Raw genomic sequence first — 22,532 nt, forward strand, 5'->3', positions numbered from 1 at the left:
GGCTGCTTCTCCTCGTAGCAGTAGGAGATGGCGATCTCCGCCTTCGTCGAGGAGCCTCCCGCTGACGAGGACGGCGGCCCCGGAGTTCGAGGGTGACGTCGCCAGGATCTGCCCGAGCATGTCCTAGAACCGTTGCCTGCCGGCACCGACGCCCAGGACTTGCCCATCGCCGAAGTTATGGAGGGAGATGGGAGTAGGAGGAGGAGGATAGATTGCGATGTGGTTGACGCCGGAGCGCGGGTTACATAGCCGCGGCCAGGCCATGCGAAGGGCCGGTCAGCCGCTTCAATGCGGCGCGGCGACCGGAGTTTGTTCCTCGGGAAGCTGCGTCCGCATTGAAGCGGCGGCCCCCGAGAGGTCGCGTCGGTCAGTGCCGCCTTCCTCCCTTGAGTCACATCGTGGCATCAATGCCGGCCGCTGCGTGCTCTGCGCCGGCATGAATGCGGTGCGGTAAGCGGCGTGTGCATCGGAAGGAAAGCACGGGAAGGGCGTGGCGGGTGGGTTGTTTTTTGCGTTGGCCACGGTGGTTAGAAGCGGACGTGGAAGCGGTCCGGACTTGGGCAAATTCTCCCGTGTTTTTTTAACGGACCGATACAGGACTGCGTTGGATGATTATATGTTGGAATGTATGCAGTATGCTGGAGATGCCCTAATAAAAAGACAAATAATGAAGCGGGCGGACGCGAGGCGGCGTTCCAATCCAGCCGATGAACGCGGGCACGAGCCCTCTCGCTCTTGAAGGAAGGAAGGACCGACAGGGTGGGCCCACTGCCCGAGCATCGTCCTCGTGGGCCCACCTCCCGACTTTTGTGGGCCTCCCGTGAGCCTCCTCTCCTCTTGGCCACTAGCAGTAGCAGCACATGCGAGCTTTACGGACGGGTGATGCACTCAACGGGGCTGACGCGTGGGCTCCCAGGTGTACCTGGCCCCACCTACCATCGTCAGATGACAAGAAAGGATGCGGTGGAAGACGGATGGCCTCAATCATCATACCCGTCCCTTTCGATCCCACTACTACTACTTCCCATTTTTTCTATATTTCTTTTCTTTAATTCTTTCAATAGGATTATTTTATTTTGTGGATAATCATTAACTATTTTCTTCTTCTTCTTCTTGGCGTCCACTAGTACCAATGGCGTCTGCTTGCTTGGGCCAGTAAAAAACCCAATTTTTTATTTTATTTTATTTCTATCTTGATTCATTCACTAGTAGGAGTATAAAAAACAAGAGAGAGAGAGAGAGAGAAGAGAAGAAAGAAAGAAAAGATTTCGCCTTTCTCTCTTTCCCCTCATCGCGCGAACCAACGCAGCGCAGCACGCCCGGGCCGGAGACCAAGGCCACCAGCGGAGAAGGGACTTCTCCGGCCGCCGCCGCCGCCGATTCAGTCCACCAGCTAGGGTTCCTTGCCCACCCCGCCGCCGGAGGCGCCAGGCGCTAGGTCAGTCGGGGTTCTTGGCCCCCAATTCTTCCTCCCTGGGTCCGTGGGTGGGTGGGTGGGTTCTTGATGGGTTTATATTACTAATCGAATTCGCGCCGCCTGGTCGTCTTCTCCCCGGTTACATAGGCCTTGTTAATCTCTGATTTCATTGCCTTTCTCTCTCGCCATGAATGGACGAATTCGAGCTCTCTTACTCCCCAACAAGGTCGTCTCCCTCGTTCCCAATCTACAACTCGTAGTTGGGCGGGATCGTTGACGCCGCCGCTCCCTCCCTTCCTATAGATTAGATTAGATTAGATTAGATTAGATTAGATTAGATTGATTGGTTGGTTGGTTGATCGTGCGTAGGGTGGGTGGGGTAATCCCTCCCTCCCTCCCCTGTTAGCCGCCGCTATTTTCGTTTCCGGGGGTCAAAGTTCGTTGCTTCCATCCTTCCTTCCCTGTGCTTATCCAGTTACCTCCGAAATACACTCCTCCCACTCTTTGACCCGGTTCCTTGTGCAGTTACCCATTCCTTCTCCCCACCAATCCAAATTCATTCCCTGTTTTCCACATTCACAAAGGTACTACTTGATGCTAAAATTAGAGAGCTCCATTTGCTTGCAGGTGCCCCTCCCTCCCCGAATGCAGTGATGGACCGATCGCCGGCACCTCTCAGCCCACCAGGTACTGCTCATCTCCTGCTACCTCTGTCTCAATGTCTGCCCTGCATTTGCTTTGCTCTGTTTCCTGCTCCACTATCTGAATTAATGTCTCTGCTTTTGCTTTCTTGTGACAGGTTTTGCTGTGCCGCTCGCCGTCAAGAAGCGGCAGCAGGCGCCACCAGGTTACAGCAGCCCGTGGGGAGCCCCTCCGGCGCCGCCCCTCACCAACAACAACCCCAACCCGCCCAATGGCCTCAGGGGAGGCGGCGACACCAGCATCTTCTCCACCTCGCTGCCCGTCCTCCCGCACGAAAAACGTAAGCACGCCCGCACGCCAATCATTGTCCCCCTCTTCTTCTCAAGAAAGGACTGCCAATGATTGCGTATTTTTGTTTAACAAGTCTTTCTTACTGTGTTGTCCATGTCAGAGTTACTACCAGTTACCAGCATTGTTCAGATGGATGTATGAACATAGTTAACACCAGTTTTTGCTGTTTAACTTGTTTTACATTTAGTGTCTGTATGATTGAGTCCTCATCTTGTGCATTTTCTTTTGCTTTCAAGTGAACTTCCCTGACTCTGCACATGGCACCCCTTCGATGGACGACACCTCTGCTAAACTCAAAGACTTTGACGATGATCCTCAGGGGAACGACTACCCATTTGACTTTGATCTCCGGCAGATCGATGACCTGCTGCCTGATGAAGATGAGCTTTTTGCCGGGATCACAAATGAGATTGAGCCGGCAGGGCAGACTAACCCCGCGGAGGAGCTGGAGGAGTTTGATGTGTTTGGCAGTGGAGGGGGAATGGAGCTGGACTCTGACCCTCTGGACAGCATCACAGTTGGTTTGGGGAATGCAAGTATAGGCGATGGGCTTAGGGCCAATGGAGTAAACAACAATTTCGGTCTGTCAAACAGTCCTGGAGCTGTGGCTGGGGAGCATCCGTTGGGGGAGCATCCTTCCAGGACATTGTTTGTGAGGAACATTAACAGTAATGTTGAGGACTCTGAACTGCGCTCTCTCTTTGAGGTAACCAGATTTATGTACTCTGTTTTTTTAGAGATAGAACCAGATTTATGTCCTTTTAACCAGTCCAATTTGTCTGTTTTACTCAGCAGCAGTAGGTGTATCCTTTAACTGAATATCTGTATATAGGATATTTATGATCTTTTTTTGAGACTAAGGATATTTATGATCTTGACACCTTCATCTTCTGTATTGACTAATTATAGCCACTGTTTGTTCTTATTTGTATCTGTTTGATGTCGAATCTCAGTTGTTCTTGACAGTGACGTTATTGTCATTCCTTTCAGCAATTTGGGGATATCCGGACCCTTTACACTGCAACCAAGCATAGGGGCTTTGTGATGATATCTTATTTTGATATCCGAGCTGCACGTGGTGCGATGCGTTCGTTGCAGAATAAGCCTCTGAGGAGGAGAAAGCTTGACATTCATTTTTCGATCCCAAAGGTTTGTTATGTTTCTCTTCTACACCCTTAACTCTTGGCCACAAAGTTAGTTCTTGAAAATGAATACCTTGTTCATCTTTGCAGGAGAATCCATCTGACAAAGATTTAAACCAGGGGACTCTTGTTATCTTTAACTTGGATCCCTCAGTTTCTAATGAAGAAGTTCGCCAGATTTTTGGAACTTATGGGGAAGTAAAGGAGGTCAGGATGCTACTCCCAAGTTTTGTTCCCACTAAATTAAGGTTTCTGCTTGGAAAATGCAGCTGCATACATATTTCCTTGGGTATTCATTCCAGCTGTTTGATTTCTGTTTGCAGATAAGAGAGACGCCTAACAAGAAGCACCACAAGTTTATTGAGTTCTACGATGTTAGGGCGGCAGAAGCTGCTCTTCGGTCACTGAATAAGAGCGAGATCGCTGGAAAACGCATCAAGTTGGAGCCAAGTCGTCCTGGTGGAACACGCAGAAGGTATGAATATTCCAAGAGTTATCGAATGGTATACTGAATAAGCATTAGATATGCCTGTTTGCTCCTCTAGAGATGTTCCTTGAATTTTGGACAACACAATTTTTCAGTTATCTGTCTTTGATGACTTTTACCAGTCTGATCTGACTCTTCTTCTATTTTCTTCTTCTGATTTAGCTTGGTGCAACACCTTGGTCATGAACTAGAGCAAGATGAACCCAGAGGTTACAGGCATTCTCATGTTGGATCGCCCATGGCCAACTCTCCTCCAGGTACATTTACTGGATCAGTTTTAAGTCTTGTTATCCTCGCTTTATCTAATTTTCTTCTAAACACCTGTTCACAACTAAGAAATGCATCTTCTCTTGGCAGGGGCATGGGCTCAATATGGCAGTCCAACCGACAACAATTTGCTGCATGCATTCAGCAACTCACCTACTGGAAATGGAATGAGTCCTATCGGAATGTCCCCTTCAATGATGTCAAATGCTCTGAAGATCGCGCCAATTGGGAAGGACAACAACTGGTCTAAATATGATCAAGTATTCTCAAACAGCAACCAGTCCCTTGGCGCTGCGTTTCAGCATTCACAGTCATACCAAGATCGCAAAAGTGAGCATATGAGCTCGAGTCCTGGGACTTTAACAGGGCCCGAGTTTCTGTGGGGCAGCCCAAAGCCTTATCCGGAGCATTCCCAATCCTCATCAATGTGGCGTCCACCACCAGTTGGTCATGCAATGTCATCTAGTAGCCGCCCTCAGGGTCAGGGCTTCCTGTATGGTAGTCGCCAGGCTTCATTGTTCGGATCTTTGGATCAAAACCGTCATCATGTTGGGTCTGCCCCTTCTGGCGCTCCATTTGAGAGCCACTTTGGATTTTTGCCTGAATCGCCTGAGACGTCGTTTATGAATCAAGTTAGGTTTGCAAATATGGGGAACATTGGCGGTGCTAACCGAAACGGGGGAAGCCTCATGCTGAACATGGCTTCTCGTGCTTCCTTGAATCCTGTTTCCGCTCTAAGTGGAAGCCTGACAGATAATAACTCTACTAACTTCAGACCAGTACCGTCGCCAAGGCTTGGGCAACCACCATTCTTTGGGAACACCACATATCAAGGACCTGGTTATTATGGACTTGACAGCTCCTCCATTGAGCGTGGTCGTAACCGCCGAGTTGACAGCAGCGCGTTCCAGGCAGATAGCAAGAAGCAGTATCAGCTTGATTTGGACAAGATCCGTAAAGGAGAGGATACTCGGACAACATTGATGATAAAAAACATTCCAAACAAGTATGCCCGTGTTCTCATTTGATGTCTTCATGTGTGCTCTTTATATTTTGCTTGCTGGTTGTCCTCACTCTGTTTTTCCTGAATGCGATAGGTACACATCCAAGATGCTTTTGGCTGCAATTGATGAGCTCCACAAAGGAACATATGACTTCTTCTACCTGCCAATTGATTTCAAGGTAGTATATTTGATATTGCTTTATGCTGTTGTTTTTCAATGAGGTATTAGGATATCCAGCAGTGTAATAATTGTTTTTTTTTTCATTTTCCCCTGCAGAACAAATGCAATGTTGGTTATGCGTTCATTAACATGATATCCCCTGTGCACATTGTCTCTTTCTACCAGGTGTGTTTTCTTTGTTGGTCCTTTACATGTTCCATTGTTCTCTTATCAATCCATGTCTAGCTGAATTTCACAGCAGCCTATGCTTGCTGGTTGAATTAATCTCAACAGCTTGGAATATGACCTTCTGCATGCCTACCTTTAATTACAGGCTTTCAATGGGAAGAAGTGGGAGAAATTTAACAGCGAGAAAGTAGCGTCATTGGCTTATGGTAGGATCCAGGGAAGGAATGCACTAATCTCACATTTCCAGAATTCAAGTTTGATGAACGAGGACAAGAGATGCCGCCCCATTCTGTTTCATTCCAATGGACCAGAGACTGGAAATCAGGTAACAAGTTGCATTGCATGCTGAAAGTTAAAGGCCATCTGTTTTATGAACTTGTATTGAACAAAACACGGCCTTATTTGGCACTATAAATCATGTTATATAACTGTTGCAAGATAATTGGAACTCAGTATCTCATTTTGTCACGTGAAGCATGACAGGGTATGATAATGGTATTGAAATATTAGTTATAATTCCTTCAAAAGTGAAGTGTAATACCCAGGGACACTATTTACTACTGCTGTTTTATTTATGCAATTTTTTTGAGAAATATTGACCCATAATGCAAGTGCTCTAATACCATGAACGAAACTCAGGAACCATTCCCGAACGGGATATGCATCCACATGCCTCTGGATGGTGGGGCAGGCTCCAGCAAGGAGCCCCTCGGCTTTGAAGAGGACGGCAATCCCAACGAGATGAAGATATCCGGGGAGAAATCCATGGCGGGGAGTTTGTAGATTATATAACCAACGAAGAGGCTCGGAGTCGCCGCCGCGGAGTCTAACTGTCTTGTGACGAAAGGCGGTATCCACCCCCAAACTGTATAAAAGTGAGGAAGATTGGTTCAGTAGTGCAGGAATTGTGGCGTGGCGTGGCATGGCGCATCTACCGGTTTTTGTCGCAGCGGATGTCGCCCCCCTGAAGCAGCGGCTTTGAATCGCAGTCTGGGAGTTTGCTAGGTCCCCCCCTCTTTTGACCCCCCGAACTCTGTACAGATAGATGTGGGGAGTTGATGATGACTGGATGATGATGATGCTTTTGGTTTGGTTTTCTGTAAAGAACACCAATTGTACAGTCGGATGGATACTTGTGCTAGTTCTGCATGCTTTTATTTTTCTGTATGGTTGAAACTCAACTCAAGACGGGTCTAATCGGGTGATGCCAGTGTGGAAATATGAATCCCCACATTGTGCATTGTGAGTGATTCCTGTGTCCATTTTATTATTATGCACAACTTTTCTTTCTTATGTGATGATTCATCTTCATCCAGAATTTACAATGCTCATATATCTACCTGATCCTACAAGCAATGGAATGATTAAATGGTTGCATCCTCACTAGTTAACTTGGAAGCTCAGATTATCAAGTAAACTTGTGATGAAATGCTTAAATGGTGTTCTCTCTTTTTCTCTTTGGAAGTTCACTTAGCTGGGCACGATGAACTACTTGGTTGTTCTTGGTAAAGCATCACTTTCAGAGTTTGTTTGCATCCACACATGTTTGAACATGAGTGGCCCAATGTGCCATTATATTCGCATTTGCAATGTCCTGAAAATTTAGACTATATTCCAGTCTCAGAGGTGATCATGGTTTATGTAAAATATATGTAATCTGTTGTTGGTACAAAGTTAACTCCCACACCGAGCACCAACTCGCACGTTTCCAGTTCGACGAAGACAACCTATGTCAAACACAAATGTGGCTACAGCTAATTTGACACAGATGTGGAAGGATGTCAATGGTTTTGTTTGCATCACTTTTTAGATTGTGTTTGCATCCCGACACATGTTTGAACATGAGTGGCCCAATGTCCTGAGAATGATTATTATTCCAGTCTGACAGAAGATCATGATTTTTGTAAGAATAAGATTAGCTCAAGCCTTATGTAAAATATATGCTATCTCTTGTTGATACAGAGTGAACTCCCATGTCAAACCTGAGTTTCAAGTTCGACAAAGGCTATCAAACACAAATCTGGCTACTGCTAGTTTTACAACCCAAAAAAGGAGCATCATGTTCAGATCCATTAGTTAATGAGATTGAAGGATGCCACCGCCTTTTTGCATACAAACTCTGTCAGATTACAATTCAAACTTCGCCGACTGAATTTTCCGATCTTCTTCCGTAGTTCCACAAGTGAGGCAGTTCGCCTCTTATCCAACCAAGCACCACAATAACCCCTGGTATGAAAATGTATGATACGGGCATCAGTCGCGCTGATTGAGGTAAGGGAGTAACTAAAATTGAGGGAAGGAACAATTTGTATGCTTACCTAACGTGCAAGGAACCAGGTACAGCAGCGCCGGCTGACCATGTCCATCCATCAGGAAAAGCGCAAGATAGGTAAGGAAAAGTCCTGCAAGGGGAAAAACAAGATGAAAATGAAAATGAAAATGCGAGCTCTGCACAAAAGGTACTGCTTGCTACAAACAATGAACTGTGTACAGAACAAGACGAGTCGAGCACACTTACCGACAGCATATCCCACAGTCAGCCACAGAAAATATCCATTCAAGATACCCTTTTTGCCTGCCCTATCAAATCTGAAACGTATACCAAAGTGATTTTGTATCATTCACAAATGACGTAAACCTCTCAGAGAACAGAGTTCTTAGTGTGCTAGGAAAGAAGGGCCCAAGCGTTCACTACGTGAAGATGTTTGAGATAAGCAAGAAGAATCGGTCTATTATCTCCCAAATATTCTCAATCTCAACCTAGCAAGAAGAATCGGTCTATTATCTCCCAAATATTCACCACCTCAACCTATCTTCCAGCATGGTAGTTAGTTATCCCTAATGAAGGTTCACAACAAATAGTGTGTCTTAAGGCCTTCATCGCATTTAGCATGATGGGACCAGACTACCGGACAGTATTTAAGTATGTTTCTTCTATGTATACCCATTAGTGAACTAACGGAGCAACATATATTGCAACATCGCGTAGAATACCTGTAGCTGAATGCAACGAGCAATCCAGGGAAGATAATATCGCCAAAGCCTATCATGTCATAGCCACCCCATGGATCAAAGAAACGAGGTATTCTTAGGAGCATTGGAATTGCTTCCCCTGAGCTGTCTCCACTAGCAACCTGAAGGTTTAATAAAATGAAAATCTCAATCACAAGTCACAGCACACAATAGAATAAGATAGGCCACTAAACATGATCATTTGCTTGAAAATTTATTTGAATAACATCAAATTATAAACCACAAAAAAGAACATGTTCTAAACATTTCACTATAGTTTCAAGTCTGAACAGTTGCTGCCAAAATATATCAATTTTATACGGGTCATGAGAGCACCAAATTAGATCATAACACTGAATATTCTAACAATCCACTCAGTTTCAAGATAGGCTACTGATTATTCTCTTATATTCTGAAGGTATTTAAGCAAGTAACCCTTGTGGATTCTGTCCTGTCCTTCTCTCGATTTTACAACCTACCAAATCCTTGCCCCTCAAAGTATACCTTTCTTAAATGGCTTCATCATGTGGTTGCAAGACTATTCCATTTTTATTTATCTTTTTGATGAGGAGAAACAAGCCTAATCCATTGATTTAACTAGAAAATCTGCTGTGTAAATTAACCTGTAAAACTAGAGCGTAACTGATAATAACTCCAGATGTAAATGTAAAGGTCAAGAATGCACTTACTGCAATCATAACACTCTCATGGAATATAAGAGGCGAAATGAAGACCCAGAAGATGTCATACACAAATGCAGCACTAAGAAGAGCTGATGCAACCTGCAAAGATACAGCCTTAGATACTTCTGATACATGTAGGAGTCGTAAAACTGTTAGGACTACTGCAAGTACAAATAGACATGCCAATACCCTGATATTAGGTAAGCGCGCCATCTGAAGCACAGTTATCATCAGGCAGATACCCTGTGACAAATACAGACTGCATGGTTAAAATATAGATTAAATAGACTAAATACTGAAGGTCATAAAAAACCCTCTTACAAGGATTAAAATAAAGATTAAAAACATAGCAAGTGAACATCAGAATCATCATCAATTCAGCTTACAAGGATGTCTTGGCCTATCCAAGCAAACGAAGAATGCCGATATACAGCCCATAGAATGGCAAAGACCGTACAGGATGGTACTATTCCAACAGACAAGGCCAAGACCTCCCCGTAGAATGGCAATTGTACAGTATTATTTCCCCAACCCTTAAAAATCCTGTAAACAAGGCGCACACGAGGCACAGACAATGAGGAGATAAATAAAATAAAGAGCATTGAAAAAAATGCTTGATATAAACTATTTCATGCATTACCTAGAGATAATTGTCACCAAGCAAACATGCATACCCTGCAAGCACAAAACAGAAACAAACTCACAACCGAATACCAATATAAAAAACTAAACAAGCACTTCAATAACCAAGCGCCAAGAGAAGTATTTGCACAAGGTGACAGGCCTTGTGATCAAAAGAGTGCAAAGATAGAGAATATACGAGGAAATACCTCAACACCACCAATGCAGAACAATACAATCAGTAGCCAGGCGACCCAAGACGACATGAAGTAGAACAGGAGGAGAAGGAAAACTGAAGCTACTATGACAAAAACACCAGCTCCCTTTGCTGTGATTTCAAGGATTTCTTTATCTTGTGTGTTGTTTGTTCCAGAATTAGGTCCCGGCTGTTTAGTATGAAACGAAGAAACTCATTAGCAAAACACTTCACCAAGTGATAACCTGAAAATTACTACTCATTAGCTAGAAACAAACACAATAAAATGCAAATTATTTTTTATTTTAATAATCATTCATAAGTAGCAAGCGTGTCTCACAACATTATTATTTTTTTGCAACTCAGGGCGGAAAAAAAACTGTAGACAACATATAATCAAACAACAATCATGTATTCTACTCCCTCTGTCCCATAATGTAGGACGTCGTTTTGGCACTAGTCTAGTGTCAAAAAGCGTCTTAGATTATGGGACAGAGGGAGTATATTGCAGTCTTATTAATGTCTCATCAGTCATCAGTCATCCCTGTTCTGAGTCGAGATTTACTGATTGGTACACATATGAAAAGCCAAATTGCATGAACTGCCATTAAGTCTGGACAGGGAGAAAAGTCAGGACCTGCCGTGTCAGCTGATTATAATGCTCGTCAATCTGTTCGCATGCAACGAATTCACTCCAGAGTGAAGCACATACTATAGTTCCTACAGCCATTAACCACAAGAAGCATGCTGAAAGGTCCACAACTGGTCGATTTGGCGAATATAACTGCATCTCCACTACAACAAAAGAACATTGACTTATTAGCATGCATAGTCTGGTGCATCAAAAATCAACTCGTAAGATATGTAACCTAGACCAGTCGTTCAAGATAACACTAGTTTTGCATGGCACATGAGTACAGATGTGATTATTAAGTAACTGACTTGTGTTAAAAAATGTAGAAGCTATGTGATCAAAGAGCCAAAGACGGTCCTCTCCTTTGGTAAGAAGTTAGATTACATCCATTCCAATTTAGCATGGATTCACAAGCACATAGATGCATCCACAGCTCTGGGACCTCTATCGGTACTAGAGGAACAAACAAGAGGATGGCTGTAGATACTGTTTGTAACATGATTTATTAGACAGAATGGAGTCAAACTAATGGACTATATCGTCCGCAAAACGATCTGGCAAAATATTAAAACAATAAGCAGAAATAAGAGAGTAGAGATGTTTAACTACCCAAAATCTACCACTGGAGCAAAATACAAGAAATAAAGAATATTACAAAGTTCAACAGCTAACAATAGTAAGGAGAGTTAAGAAGAATATGTACTTACCCCTTGCTCCATGATCCAGTAAGTCCTTCAGATTCTTGCCTGCTGAATGTGGCACCATTACGACGGGAATTGTCACATTAAGTGAAGTATCATTGTCACCGCAAACCATCTTGTAAAGTTCTGCAGACACAGAGTTGACCAAGCGGATTACTGTCTGCAAGAGAATCAGGCACGCCTACCAGAAAAATACTGAACAGGGCAGAGATAACAATATATTTCAGGCTGTCCTGATAATACCTTCATCGTCATTTATAATAACCAAACCAGTGGCGCCAGCAGCCTGCGCAAACTCGGCCTTGGCGGTGAAAGGACACCCTCCGCGTGCCGCTAAGGCAATAGAATTCGTTAACTGCAGCAGCAAGGGTTAGATTTAGACTAGACTAGAAGATGCTTGTAGAACCAACTTAGTAACCGAGTTATGTCGGAGCCGAAACCGAACCTTTGAGGTTGAGTTCGAGCACAAGTCTGGAGGATTGGTGAGGGCAGCAAATGTTCTGTGAGCCTCGTCGACAGTTCTTGGCAAGGGGGATCCGAACCTCGCGCTCAGTCCGATAACTGTCGTGCCCTGGGTTCCGTTCACCCAGTTCTTCACCTTAACCTGGAGAACAAGAAAATGTGGAAGCATGAGAAAGAATGGTGGGCTGCCACACACAAGTGGTTGTTCTGCTGCTGCTGCTGACCATCAGAAAACACATAAGAACATTGCTGCCAGGTTCACAGTAGGGTGTGGGTTCAGAAAGTCAGGTTGGGCATCAATCAATCAACCAAGCAGAGTTTATCTTATCTACTACTGTAGCAGGGACGGGTTGCATCTACTCTATGTCGAAAGAAAGAAAGATTCCACATTTGACACCGGAAAAATCCGAGTGGAACCCAATCCACGAATCGCGAGCGGAGGGGCGACGAGATCTGATGGGGAGTACTGTAGAATGGATGGGGATTGGGTCTTTACCAGCTGGAACTTGTTGTTGCAGCCGGGGGAGGCGTCGTGGCCGCGGTCGTCGCTGGAGGCGTCGTCGGCCGCCGCGCGTCCGGCGAGGAGGAGGAGCAGCAGCAGGAAGGCGGCGAGCGCGGGCAGGGGGAGCTCGCGGCGGCGGGGGGTCGCCATGGGCCTTCTTTCCCGGCGCAGCTCGGGAGGCCACTTTGATTCGGACGGACGGAAGGAAGAAAGAAAGGAAGGAATTTTGGGTTGGATTCGAGAGGAGAGATGGGATCAAACTCCGACCAGTCGTCGATGGAGCTGGTGCTAGAGTGGGTTTAGATGGTGGCGTATTTCACAGGTTTACGCTTTCTCGGCCTGAAAACATGCTTCCTTGCCCTTACGTCTCTTCTCGCATTTGTTTTTTCCGAGGCATGAGGGCATCGAGTATCTGCACCCGGTTAGAAAACAATTCATAAAAATTCCAAACAAATTTTGTGTGATAGACAATTTGATGCGTGACACCCGCTCCAAATTTCAAGTCATTCGGACATCTGACCAGCTCTCAGCAAAAAAGATAAATTGAGCTTTCCTTATGGTCAAGGAAAATCGTTTCTTCAAAAAGTGAAAGGATAACAAGGCTCCTTAGCTTTCAAATGATTTTCTTTCCCATGCTTTCAGTTGATCCAACAACGACAAACCATCATCAACTCGGGGTTTGGTTGGGATCGGGATGAAGTCAATTGCAAAAACGACAGAGTTTTCTTTATCTTGTTCCTGGTTCCAGGATACCATGAATGTAAGGTTTAAACACATAGCTGACCTACTCCAGTTCCAAAGTACGAAACATCGTTCAATTCAATGCGGCTACCGGGAAATTGATATTACACCACTAGCCTTCCACATGCTTTATCTGCGGGCGATCATGGAGGAGTCGGCTCGTTATGTAACTACCACTTGTCCGTGTGTTGCAATAGGGGTATACATATTCAACACGAATGTTCTCTCTGCAAGTGTAGGATGAGCAAGAGATACATGTCCAGGACAAAATGAGAATGCATTTGGTTAGTCTTCATGTGCCATCATTCGCTGGGTTAGTTTCTCATCTTCTCCATGGTTCTTATTTTGCGCCATTTACCAGTTTATATATCACTAGCATTTGCTTTGGAATTGCCAGTCGCATAAGATATGCCGCAATTTCTTGAAACGAGGAGATGGTAAGCGGAGTCCGCATAAAATTTGCCAATTGGGGTATGGCACAAGTGGCACCGTCATGAATGAGGTGAATAGTGGGTGGGCTTGAAGGCAAGAAGGAGTGAGATGAGGAAGATGAAACAAGTATCGCCGACTATAGCAAGGGCTCGCGCTAATGACACGACGATCGTCGTAGTATGCAACGGTCGGCCATGTCCCTCTTTTGTCCCGGTCGCGGTTATCCACCGCTCACTCTCTTCGCCGTGATTGGGTCGGTTCGTCTCCCCCCTATAGAGCACCCTAAAAATAATTCAAGGATTTTTTTTTTAGTAACAAAAATAATTCAAGGATGAAAAGGGATGATAAAAGGAAAGAAATAAAGAGGGAGAAATGGGCCTCCAAAGCATAGTTTTAGAGTTCAAGGACTGATTTGCACAGTCAAGGTAACAAAGCAGGCGGCGGCTGCATTCTGCTCTCGCAGCCGGAGCCCGGCAATGCTACACGTACAAACGATTTACAAGCGTTTACAGGATGGCTAATCTTGATTGGTCAATAGGTGAGCGGGGCGGCCCACCCCTTGAAAATCAGGGGGAGGGAGATTTGTGATTGGTTGTTACTCCCTCCATCCGAAAATACTTGTCATCAAAATGGAGTCCTATTTTGATAACAAGTATTTCCGGACGGAGGGAGTAGATGGAAAGAACGTGTAAAAGCGTGCAAGTCTTTGTATGTCTAGCATTTTTTGCCGGAGCCTCTGGACAAACAAACAGAAAAAGGGGGGCTTTTCCTCCGGGGCCGGCGCCGCCGCCGCCGCCGTCTGAAGCTCTAAACCCTCTCCGCCGCGGCAGGTAATGCTCTCTTCTCCTCGCTCTCGCTCTATTCCTCCCCTCCCTCTCTCTTAGGCAGGCAGGGTTCTTCCCCGCTTCGACCGCCGGCGAGGCCGCGAGCCGTCGTCTCCTCCGTCTGCCGCCCTAGCGGCCGGAGGAGAGGGGGATCCCCGGCTCGCCGCAGGCATTGTAAGTAGGTAGGTTTCGCGATGGGATTCTCTGGGCGCCGCGACGGCGGTGGAGGGGGTGCCGCGTGGTGGTGTGCCCGCCCCGGCCCTGTTCCCCAATCCGGCTAAGCTTCCGGTGGCGGAGCCGGGGCCGTCGTGCTCTCGCTGGTCAGGTTTGGCCGGCGAGATGTAGAGGTGGCGGCGGTGCGTTTTGTACTCTGGTCCGCTTCCGGCACCTCCGGGCGGCCTGAAATTAGTCTCTTTTACGATTTATTTCGGGGGATTGGGTGCTGCTCCGTACCTCTGATGGCGAAGATGAAGATGCCCTTGCCTGGTTAGCAGGAATTCAGATGAAGATGCAGCAATTCATTCAGGAATGATGATCTGTGACTGTGATGGATAAAGAGTCCCTGTTGGTGTTATGGGTTCTAATTATTAGCAGGCAGATTCATGTCCCTGTTGGCGTTGATGCATGTTTTGCTCTGCTGCTTAGGGTCGATGCATGTTTGTCGATTGTCCGAGACTGCTTTTGTTTCTACTTCTCTTCCGTGAAGCCCACGAGCCGCGAGTTTCTCAACTGGGATTATGCAGGATTCTGTTCTGTTATGTCCCCCAACTTTTCTATGTTCTGTTGTCTCTATATTAATGTCGTCGTTACCGTTTCCTTTTCAGGGCCAAGTTTCAAAGGCAGACTTTGATCAAGATGGTAGTAGCTGCCGACATTGCCTATTCACTCGAGTTCTCTTTTCTCGCTAATGACGCTCTTAAAAAAAATACCAAATTTACTTTGATGTTATAGGCCTCGCAGAACACCGGGTCGGGATCGTCAACCTCTTTGGGCAGTCTATTTGATTCAGACGATGAAGAAAACAGTGCCCCTTCACTGCCCACGACAGAAGCTGACCGAGATACCGAGGTGATATCATCACCTCGTACCCGCTGTCGTTGTCGTATATCATTCGTTTTGAGGTTGTCTGTCGAAATCTTCTGAATGTTCCTAACTTCTGCAGGAGCCAGATTCTTTCTGGAAAAAGAGGTCATATTTGCTGACCAAAATGAGCTTCTCGAAGCAAGAGGTCGATTTGGCAGTCAGAGAGTTGGGTATGTGATTCTGCATCGACATGTAAAAGTAGTAGTAACCATTTGCTTTCTGCTCAACATATGTTTAATTTCTTTTCAGGCGAGGGAGCATCAATTGATCAGCTTGTGAACTGGATTGTGACCGCTCAAGAAGCTAAAACTGAGGTTTCTTTTTCCCGATCCCTTTTGTTCTTGTTTAGTAGCTGTTGCTTCTACCTCGGAATCTCGACTTCGTGTTGCATGACCTTGACTTAGAGCCAGCGCATTCGCTCACACTTGACTTGGGTGTTCCAGTCTCTGTAATTCTGAACATGAATCACAAGAACAATCTTAGAAAAATCATAAAACTGCTAAAAATAAACAGAAATGAAAAGTACTAATCAAACATATCTGCTGGTTGTGCTCGTGGGTTCAACGTTTCTGCTGGCTCCATCCTTCCTTCTTCCACTGCAATTTGCACTAAAAATAAACAGAAATGAAAAGTACTCCCTCCGTAAACTAATGTAAGAGTGTTTAGATTACTATTTTAGTGATCTAAACGCTCTTATATTAGTTTACAGAGGGAATACTATTCAGTCCTACTAGAGAACTGTTCCGTTTGACATACCTATCAATAATCAAGCTCTCAACAGAATAATTCTTCAGGCATGTTCTTGATGGGCGATAACTGTAGTATGAACTTCAGACAGGACTGCTAAATTTATCATGATTGTTGTTTATGTTTACATTTTTTCTAACTTTTAGCACCTAGTATATGTTAGACTAAGTCATATGCAAATGTGAGCAACCTCAGGCCTGATACTTCTGTTTTAAAATGACACTTTTTCAGGGAAATGCTGAATTTCTGCCTGCGCAAATGGATAAACCGCATTCTTTGCTCCAGATGGGGTTTACTCAACAAGAAGTCTCATTTGCTATTGAAGCTTTTGGTAGGTGCTCCTAAAATCTTCAATATTGTTAGCTTCTGTTACTTATTTTACCAGATACTCCGCCCGTTCCATAATACAAGATGAAACCATGTAAAGAAAGCCCCTTCAAATTCAGCACCACTTCCGCTGTTGATGGTTGTTGGGCTAATGGTCTTCCAGATGATATTCTCACCGCACAACAGCAAATTTACCATAACCAACCTGCAGTAGAGTAGCACACCTGTAAGAGATATAAAGTTGAACATGCTTTTTGTACCACGGAGCACAGCATATTCAGCATGATGTTTAAGAAATTTTCGCTCAAAGATTGGATCATTCCTAACGTGCCACAATGCCTGCCAAATCGCCCATACCCCAAACCAGATGCAATCCATACTCCCATTTCAGCCATGAAACAAAATTTTGGGTAGAAGCAGGACTCCTGTTCCTGGCCAGAAACTCCTTACCAAAAGACCAAACAAACAGAACAGTAGGACATTGGAAGAGAAGATGGTCAATGGATTCAGGGGCCAAACAGAGAGGGCAGCAGCCATCTGTCAGCCCATGAGGACGACGGATCTGCTTCTTAGTGGGAATCCTCTGATGCAACACTTGCCAAGCTAAAACTCTGATCTTCAGAGGAACCTTTAGTCTCCACACATCTTGTTCAAAAAAGGTGTCAGTACTCTCTGGTGAGAAAGCCATCCGGAAGTAGACTTGGCACGGTAATTTTTGCCAGCACTGAGAGTCCATTCGCTCTGTATTGTACATCTCTGAGATAGATAGGTCGTAGAAGGTCCATCATGTCCTCCCAAGTACGCATGTCATCCCTCCCAAAGTTCTCTTAAACTTGATGTCCCGACATTCTGTTTCTGAATCATATGATTGGGCCACAGTGGCATCTGGGTAATCCGCCATACTGAACAGACTAGGGAATCTAATCCTGAAAGGAATATCCTCTATCCGACAACCTTGCCAAAATCTCCCTATTGCCAACAACAAACTTAGCTCCCCTAAGAAAGAGATGTTGATCTTCTGCAGCCCATTCTAGAATTCTGATCCCCTAGTGTTAGTCATGAAAATAGAGGAACATTCCAGCATATATTTATTTTTAATGAGATGAAGCCATAGAGGAACTTTATCCTCATTGAACAATTTCCAAATCCACTTATGTAACAATTTCCAAACCCCAATATCTGTAGGTCTACAGACTGACTCCCTTTTGACCAGATATGTCAGAGATAAGATACCCAGCTTTACAGTTTATCCCCAAAACCAGAACCTCACTCTTGTGATAATTAATCATCATGCCTGACATACCCTCAAAACAACATAAGGAAATTGAATGCTACTGTCAGCACTCTCCATTAAGATGACGGTATCATCTGCGTGTTGTAGCAGACTTGATTCACTTGTTAGTCTGTTTTGGTGATTTCGTACAGACTTTAATGTCATGTTTTTCCGTTCCTTTCAGGTCAAGAAGCCAAAGTTGAGGAGCTCGCTGACGCAATTCTGGCAAGGCGAATTGCAAATAACATTGAACAGAAAGAAGTAACTAAATGCGCGGTGAATTTGTTGTTCTAGAGCATTCCAATATGCACACTTTAATTTTAAAATGACAAATTTTCAGGAAACTGCTGAATTGCTGCCTGAGGTAATGGATAAACCACTTTCTTTGCTCAAGATGGGTTTCAATAAAGAAGAGGTCTCAGCTGTGATTGCTATTTTCGGTAGGTAAACATGGTGTCAGGATTAGAGCTGTAGCCATAATTTTAAATATATCAATCTGTCAATTTTAAGCTGACGAGTACATGTTTATTTGCAGTCTACTAGTTGGTCTGCTCTGTTGAGTTCAGAAACCTTAAATATCATGTTTCCTACTCTTTCCAGGTGAGGAAGCAACAGTCGAGGAGTTGGCTGACTCGATATTTGCAAGACGCTTCTCAAATACCACTGAGCAGAAAAAGGTAACTAAATGACATTCATTTTTATTAGACTCGGGCTGTTCGGAGTGGTGACTGTGTAATACACCGGGGGGCATCTGTTGATTATTAAAGTATGTAATCACTGACTCCAATGCTCATATGGAAAGTGACATCTTTAAATGCTCTCATGGATGTAAAACAATGAAAACTAATCAATAACCCCTCTTGTTTCTAACATGGCATTGTATGTTCTCTTTTATGTAGGTGAAGATAGAGTCTGAATTTCCGGACGAGACAGAAACTGGGTATTCAACATCGAGATTGAGGTTCTATGATGATGAGGATGATGCCAACATCAGATGTAAAAAGGCCAAGCATGCATTTGGAGATGACAGAAGGGCGTCAAGCAGTCAGAATGTTAATCAATCTAGCCGCACTCCATGGTTAAGTCGTTGTTCTGGGTCAATTGCTAATGGTTCTCTGAAGGATGAAGGTGTTGAAAGGACATCAAGCCCTGGTAGAAATATCCACGGTGACCTTGTCAAACCTCCCTTCTTCATCTATGCAAGTCTGGTTGACATCACCAAAGAAACTTGGAATACCTTATCGAGTTTCTTATTCAATGTTCAACCGGAGTATCTAAACAGTCAGTCCTTCTCAGCTCTGACGCGAAGGGAGGGTTACATTCATAACCTTCCAACGGAGGGAAGGCATGTTGCTGTTCCAAGTTCACCAATGACGATCAGAGATGCATTACCTTTGACAAGGCAGTTCTGTCCCTCCTGGGACACGAGAAAACGGATTGATGGTGTTGGCTTAGATGTGGCAGGAACTGAACAGATTCGTGCGAAGCTGGAGAAGGCAATGAGAGATTCACGAGGAATTCTTTCAGAAGTGAAGCAAGCACAGATTGTCCAACAATGCAAGACGGCGAATCTTGTCTGGATCGGTCAAGGCAAGTTAGGCCCTCTGCAGCCACACCAGATGGAAGCGATACTAGGCTATCCAGCTAACCACACAGATCTGCCGGGCATAGACCCACACGACAAGGTTGCTTCTTTGAGGTATGCCTTGCAGACAGACACCATGGCATACATTTTGTCGGTCCTAAAGGACCGGTATCCTGATGGGCTGAGGGTCCTCTCTATTTTCAGTGGAGTTGGGGGTGCAGAAGTTGCTCTACACCGTCTTGGCATCCCGCTGAGATGCGTGGTGTCCGTAGAGGAGTCTGTGGTGAACCGTAGAGTTCTAAAGAGGTGGTGGGGGGAAACCCAGCAGAATGGAAAGCTGAGACAACTGGATAGGATCCAGAAGCTAGATACTAAGGAGTTTGAGGCCCTGATGAAAGAGTTTGGTGGTTTTGACCTGATTGTTGGCGGAAATTATGGTCTGTACAGAGGCGCAGCGATGACAGTGGGCACAGCCATGGGTATGGACACCAGTCGGTTCTTTGAGTATGTCCGCATTGTCCAGATGGTGAGAAGAAAAATGCAAGGAATTGCCTGACACACAAAGATTTGTCCTTGTTCGTTCTCCCGTGGATGTGGATCATCAAGGGCTGGTAGGAACACCTTCACAAAAATTCTTCTTCTTTGTCTTGCTGTAGCATGTATTGTCTGCAACGGGACCTCATCCTTGCACCATAGAAAGAAAGGTAAAATTTGCTTCTGTTTGTTTTGCACAAGTACTTCTCTGTTTGATGAAGGATTTTTAATTTGCAATTGGCATGGCCAATGGCTTACATACAGAGTAATATACCCAGTTCCTGTGGTCCTTGTTGATTAGCATTCCCTGTTTTGCTTCTGTAGCAGCATAGCATGTGGGTGAGCCGCCCAGGCAACCATTAGACAGGAGCAGATTTGTTTTTGACTTCTTGTTTGGTTTATAATGGAACAGCTAGCTGGTCCAAGATCAGAGTACAGAGGCTGTATTTGCTTTCCATGAGATTCAGTTCAGTTCCTCACTGCATCGTTGATTTCTGTGACAGACACCAATCAACAAAACTAATTTGTAATGTGAGGCAGCAGCCATTTTTTGTTCGAGTAGAGAGCACAGATTCAGTTCAGTTCCAAATTAGGAAGCATGTGTTGTTGCATCCTGGCTGTAATCATGGGGGGATTCGGTTGTAGAGTGCAGAGAGGAGTCTTCCTGATTCTGACCTAGATGAAGGTACCACACTCCTTGCTCCTGGTCAGATATTGCAGCAGCAGCAGCGTTCCATATATTTTTCTGCTATCTCGGTTTTCAGAAACAAAAATAATAATATTTTCCTGTCTTCATATCAGGTGAGGTGGATGGTGTAATGTATCAAGTGATGAGTTTCTTGCGCTCCTCGAGATTTTGACTGAAGACGAGTCTAGTGGCCGGCAAAGACAAAAGCCCTATTGAATGTCCAGCAAATGGTCTTCGATCATGCTGTCGAGATTTCATAACGACAATGTTGTTGTATGTATGTATGTAGTTTTTTTCTTTCTGGCAATGTTGTTGAGCTTGTGAGCTATGGCAAAGCTGATCAAGCAACGGCACTTTGGTTATGCACGTCGCTTGATTGGATTTGCCATATCTCAGAAACCGATTTGTCCCACCGCCATCGGTGTGTAGGGGGCAGTATGTGGCTGTTCTTCTCGGGCCTTGCTGCCATGGCTTGGTGATCCACCGAGTTCGAAGATGGTGGCGCGCCATCAGCCATGGAGATATACCTCTACATCTTTCTTCATGGCCGTCTGGAAAGGAGATGTAGGCGTCGACGATGCTTGGACCAACCCATGGGAGAGACTAGCAACCCATGGTGATGGTGCTGTCAGTTCAAGGCAACGTCTGACGGTCTGCGTAGTCTGTTGCGGCATGGATCCGCCTCGGGCGGTATCAATTTATAGTCTCAGGACGTATACTCGGCGCCGACATACACCTGCAATTGGCAGTTTTTGATCTACATTAACGTACAAACCACCGCCTATGGAGCACTCTAGATCCATGTAATGTGTGTACGTGTTCATGTACCTAGTGCTAATGGAAGTGGCATGTAGTACTTGTAGTGTTGATCAAATAATCATCATATGCATAGTTAAAGCACGACTCTTTTTGTACTTGTTCTCAACAGATTCAAGCTTTCCAGTTGGACCCCGGCTTTTCAGAAAGCTCTAGTATCAACTTTTTACCAGAATTTGGACCTATTTATTTTTGAACAAGTTGTTCAAAAAATATCAACCCAATTGAACCATTTTTAGAAAAAATTTAAGCATATCTATATATAATCCGATGGTTTGAAATAAAATTTTAACTGGATTTGACTTTCTTTAACCAACGCCAAACATGATGATGCCAGATTTCTACGTGACAATAAGTGAACCAGCGAAACCTCAGTGCCATCATGTGTGGCGGCTACAAGGAGGATTATGTTTTTACGAAAATGTAGCAAAAGGTAGTCAAATTGCAAAGATGGGTATCAAAGCTTTATAGACGAACATAGCAGTCACGGATATTACATCTTTCTTTTCCCTCCTGCAAGGCGAATAGGGCACAACCTTCCTCCCGTCAATCTCCACCGGCAAGTATGTGGATTCGCCTCCCTTCAGCCTGTCACCTCGGCGGTTGGTGGTGGGGAGGAGAATCCTGGTACCTCGGCTTTGGCTAGTAGATATGTTAGGGTTTTAGTTTGCTCATGAGCGGCGCTTCTTCTTCGAGTTAGTCTTCGAGCTTCGATCCTCCTCAAGTTCATCCATTGGGACCGATTAGATGGACCTCCGTGTGTCACAATGATGTTGAGCAGTGCTGTGACAATGATCACCAAGTGCTCCTTCGATGATAGCAACTAGAGGTATGATGGTTGTGACCCAATACTAGCTACAACGACCATTACCCCTATGCTGCAACGGCGTCGACTAGTGCTACAATGACGACCATTGTGTGTTGTGACGGCATTGACGAAATGCTACGACGACAAACACCGCGTGCTGCAATATGACAACTCAGGAGGTGTACGATCAATGCCTCCATGCCGA

The 22,532-nt window shown here is 44.9% G+C and overlaps 3 protein-coding genes across 4 annotated transcripts; 2 read left to right on the forward strand and 1 right to left on the reverse strand.

The window, feature by feature from the left end:
- The first annotated feature begins 1,235 nt into the window (after positions 1-1,235).
- LOC119288433 (protein MEI2-like 2) lies at positions 1,236-6,951 on the forward strand. Its single transcript, XM_037568055.1, has 13 exons — positions 1,236-1,438; positions 2,045-2,104; positions 2,217-2,399; positions 2,647-3,116; positions 3,401-3,559; positions 3,643-3,759; positions 3,876-4,027; positions 4,202-4,296; positions 4,397-5,312; positions 5,404-5,488; positions 5,587-5,655; positions 5,804-5,983; positions 6,298-6,951. The coding sequence occupies exons 2-13, from the start codon at positions 2,071-2,073 to the stop codon at positions 6,439-6,441; spliced, it is 2,604 nt and encodes an 867-aa protein (XP_037423952.1). The 5' UTR covers positions 1,236-1,438; positions 2,045-2,070; the 3' UTR covers positions 6,442-6,951.
- A 602-nt stretch (positions 6,952-7,553) lies between these two features.
- On the reverse strand, positions 7,554-12,723 carry LOC119288434 (signal peptide peptidase-like 2). Of its 2 annotated transcripts, XM_037568058.1 has the most exons (14): positions 12,464-12,719; positions 11,951-12,109; positions 11,749-11,860; positions 11,512-11,631; positions 10,808-10,965; positions 10,184-10,360; positions 9,994-10,028; positions 9,740-9,896; positions 9,543-9,596; positions 9,360-9,452; positions 8,653-8,792; positions 8,177-8,247; positions 7,977-8,060; positions 7,554-7,884 (listed from the first exon to the last, which is right to left on the reverse strand). In XM_037568058.1, the coding sequence occupies exons 1-14, from the start codon at positions 12,617-12,619 to the stop codon at positions 7,793-7,795; spliced, it is 1,608 nt and encodes a 535-aa protein (XP_037423955.1). In that variant the 5' UTR covers positions 12,620-12,719; the 3' UTR covers positions 7,554-7,792. The 2 variants fall into 2 exon arrangements, with proteins under 2 accessions (XP_037423955.1, XP_037423953.1); XM_037568056.1 differs by having other exon boundaries at positions 9,360-9,596; positions 12,464-12,723.
- Positions 12,724-14,369: 1,646 nt separating this feature from the next.
- LOC119288435 (probable inactive DNA (cytosine-5)-methyltransferase DRM3) lies at positions 14,370-21,617 on the forward strand. Its single transcript, XM_037568059.1, has 12 exons — positions 14,370-14,472; positions 15,291-15,324; positions 15,418-15,534; positions 15,629-15,719; positions 15,799-15,863; positions 16,528-16,627; positions 18,081-18,157; positions 18,237-18,336; positions 18,497-18,573; positions 18,796-20,185; positions 20,428-20,700; positions 20,817-21,617. The coding sequence occupies exons 2-10, from the start codon at positions 15,322-15,324 to the stop codon at positions 20,035-20,037; spliced, it is 1,872 nt and encodes a 623-aa protein (XP_037423956.1). The 5' UTR covers positions 14,370-14,472; positions 15,291-15,321; the 3' UTR covers positions 20,038-20,185; positions 20,428-20,700; positions 20,817-21,617.
- The last annotated feature ends 915 nt before the right edge of the window (positions 21,618-22,532 follow it).

This window comes from Triticum dicoccoides, chromosome 4A, assembly GCF_002162155.2.
Source record: "Triticum dicoccoides isolate Atlit2015 ecotype Zavitan chromosome 4A, WEW_v2.0, whole genome shotgun sequence".
Taxonomy (NCBI): Eukaryota; Viridiplantae; Streptophyta; class Magnoliopsida; order Poales; family Poaceae; genus Triticum; species Triticum dicoccoides.

Coding starts and splice junctions, on each gene's coding strand:
- LOC119288433 (XM_037568055.1), top strand. CDS start 2,071: ATGGACCGATCGCCGGCACCTCTCAGCCCACCAG. Junction 2,105..2,216: donor GGCACCTCTCAGCCCACCAG/GTACTGCTCATC, acceptor TTCTTGTGACAG/GTTTTGCTGTGCCGCTCGCC. Junction 5,656..5,803: donor ACATTGTCTCTTTCTACCAG/GTGTGTTTTCTT, acceptor CTTTAATTACAG/GCTTTCAATGGGAAGAAGTG.
- LOC119288434 (XM_037568056.1), bottom strand. CDS start 12,619: ATGGCGACCCCCCGCCGCCGCGAGCTCCCCCTGCCCGCGCTCGCCGCC. Junction 10,966..11,511: donor ACTGGATCATGGAGCAAGGG/GTAAGTACATAT, acceptor CTTTTGTTGTAG/TGGAGATGCAGTTATATTCG. Junction 8,248..8,652: donor CTCGTTGCATTCAGCTACAG/GTATTCTACGCG, acceptor TATACGTTTCAG/ATTTGATAGGGCAGGCAAAA.
- LOC119288435 (XM_037568059.1), top strand. Junction 15,864..16,527: donor CTCAAGAAGCTAAAACTGAG/GTTTCTTTTTCC, acceptor ACACTTTTTCAG/GGAAATGCTGAATTTCTGCC. Junction 16,628..18,080: donor ATTTGCTATTGAAGCTTTTG/GTAGGTGCTCCT, acceptor CGTTCCTTTCAG/GTCAAGAAGCCAAAGTTGAG.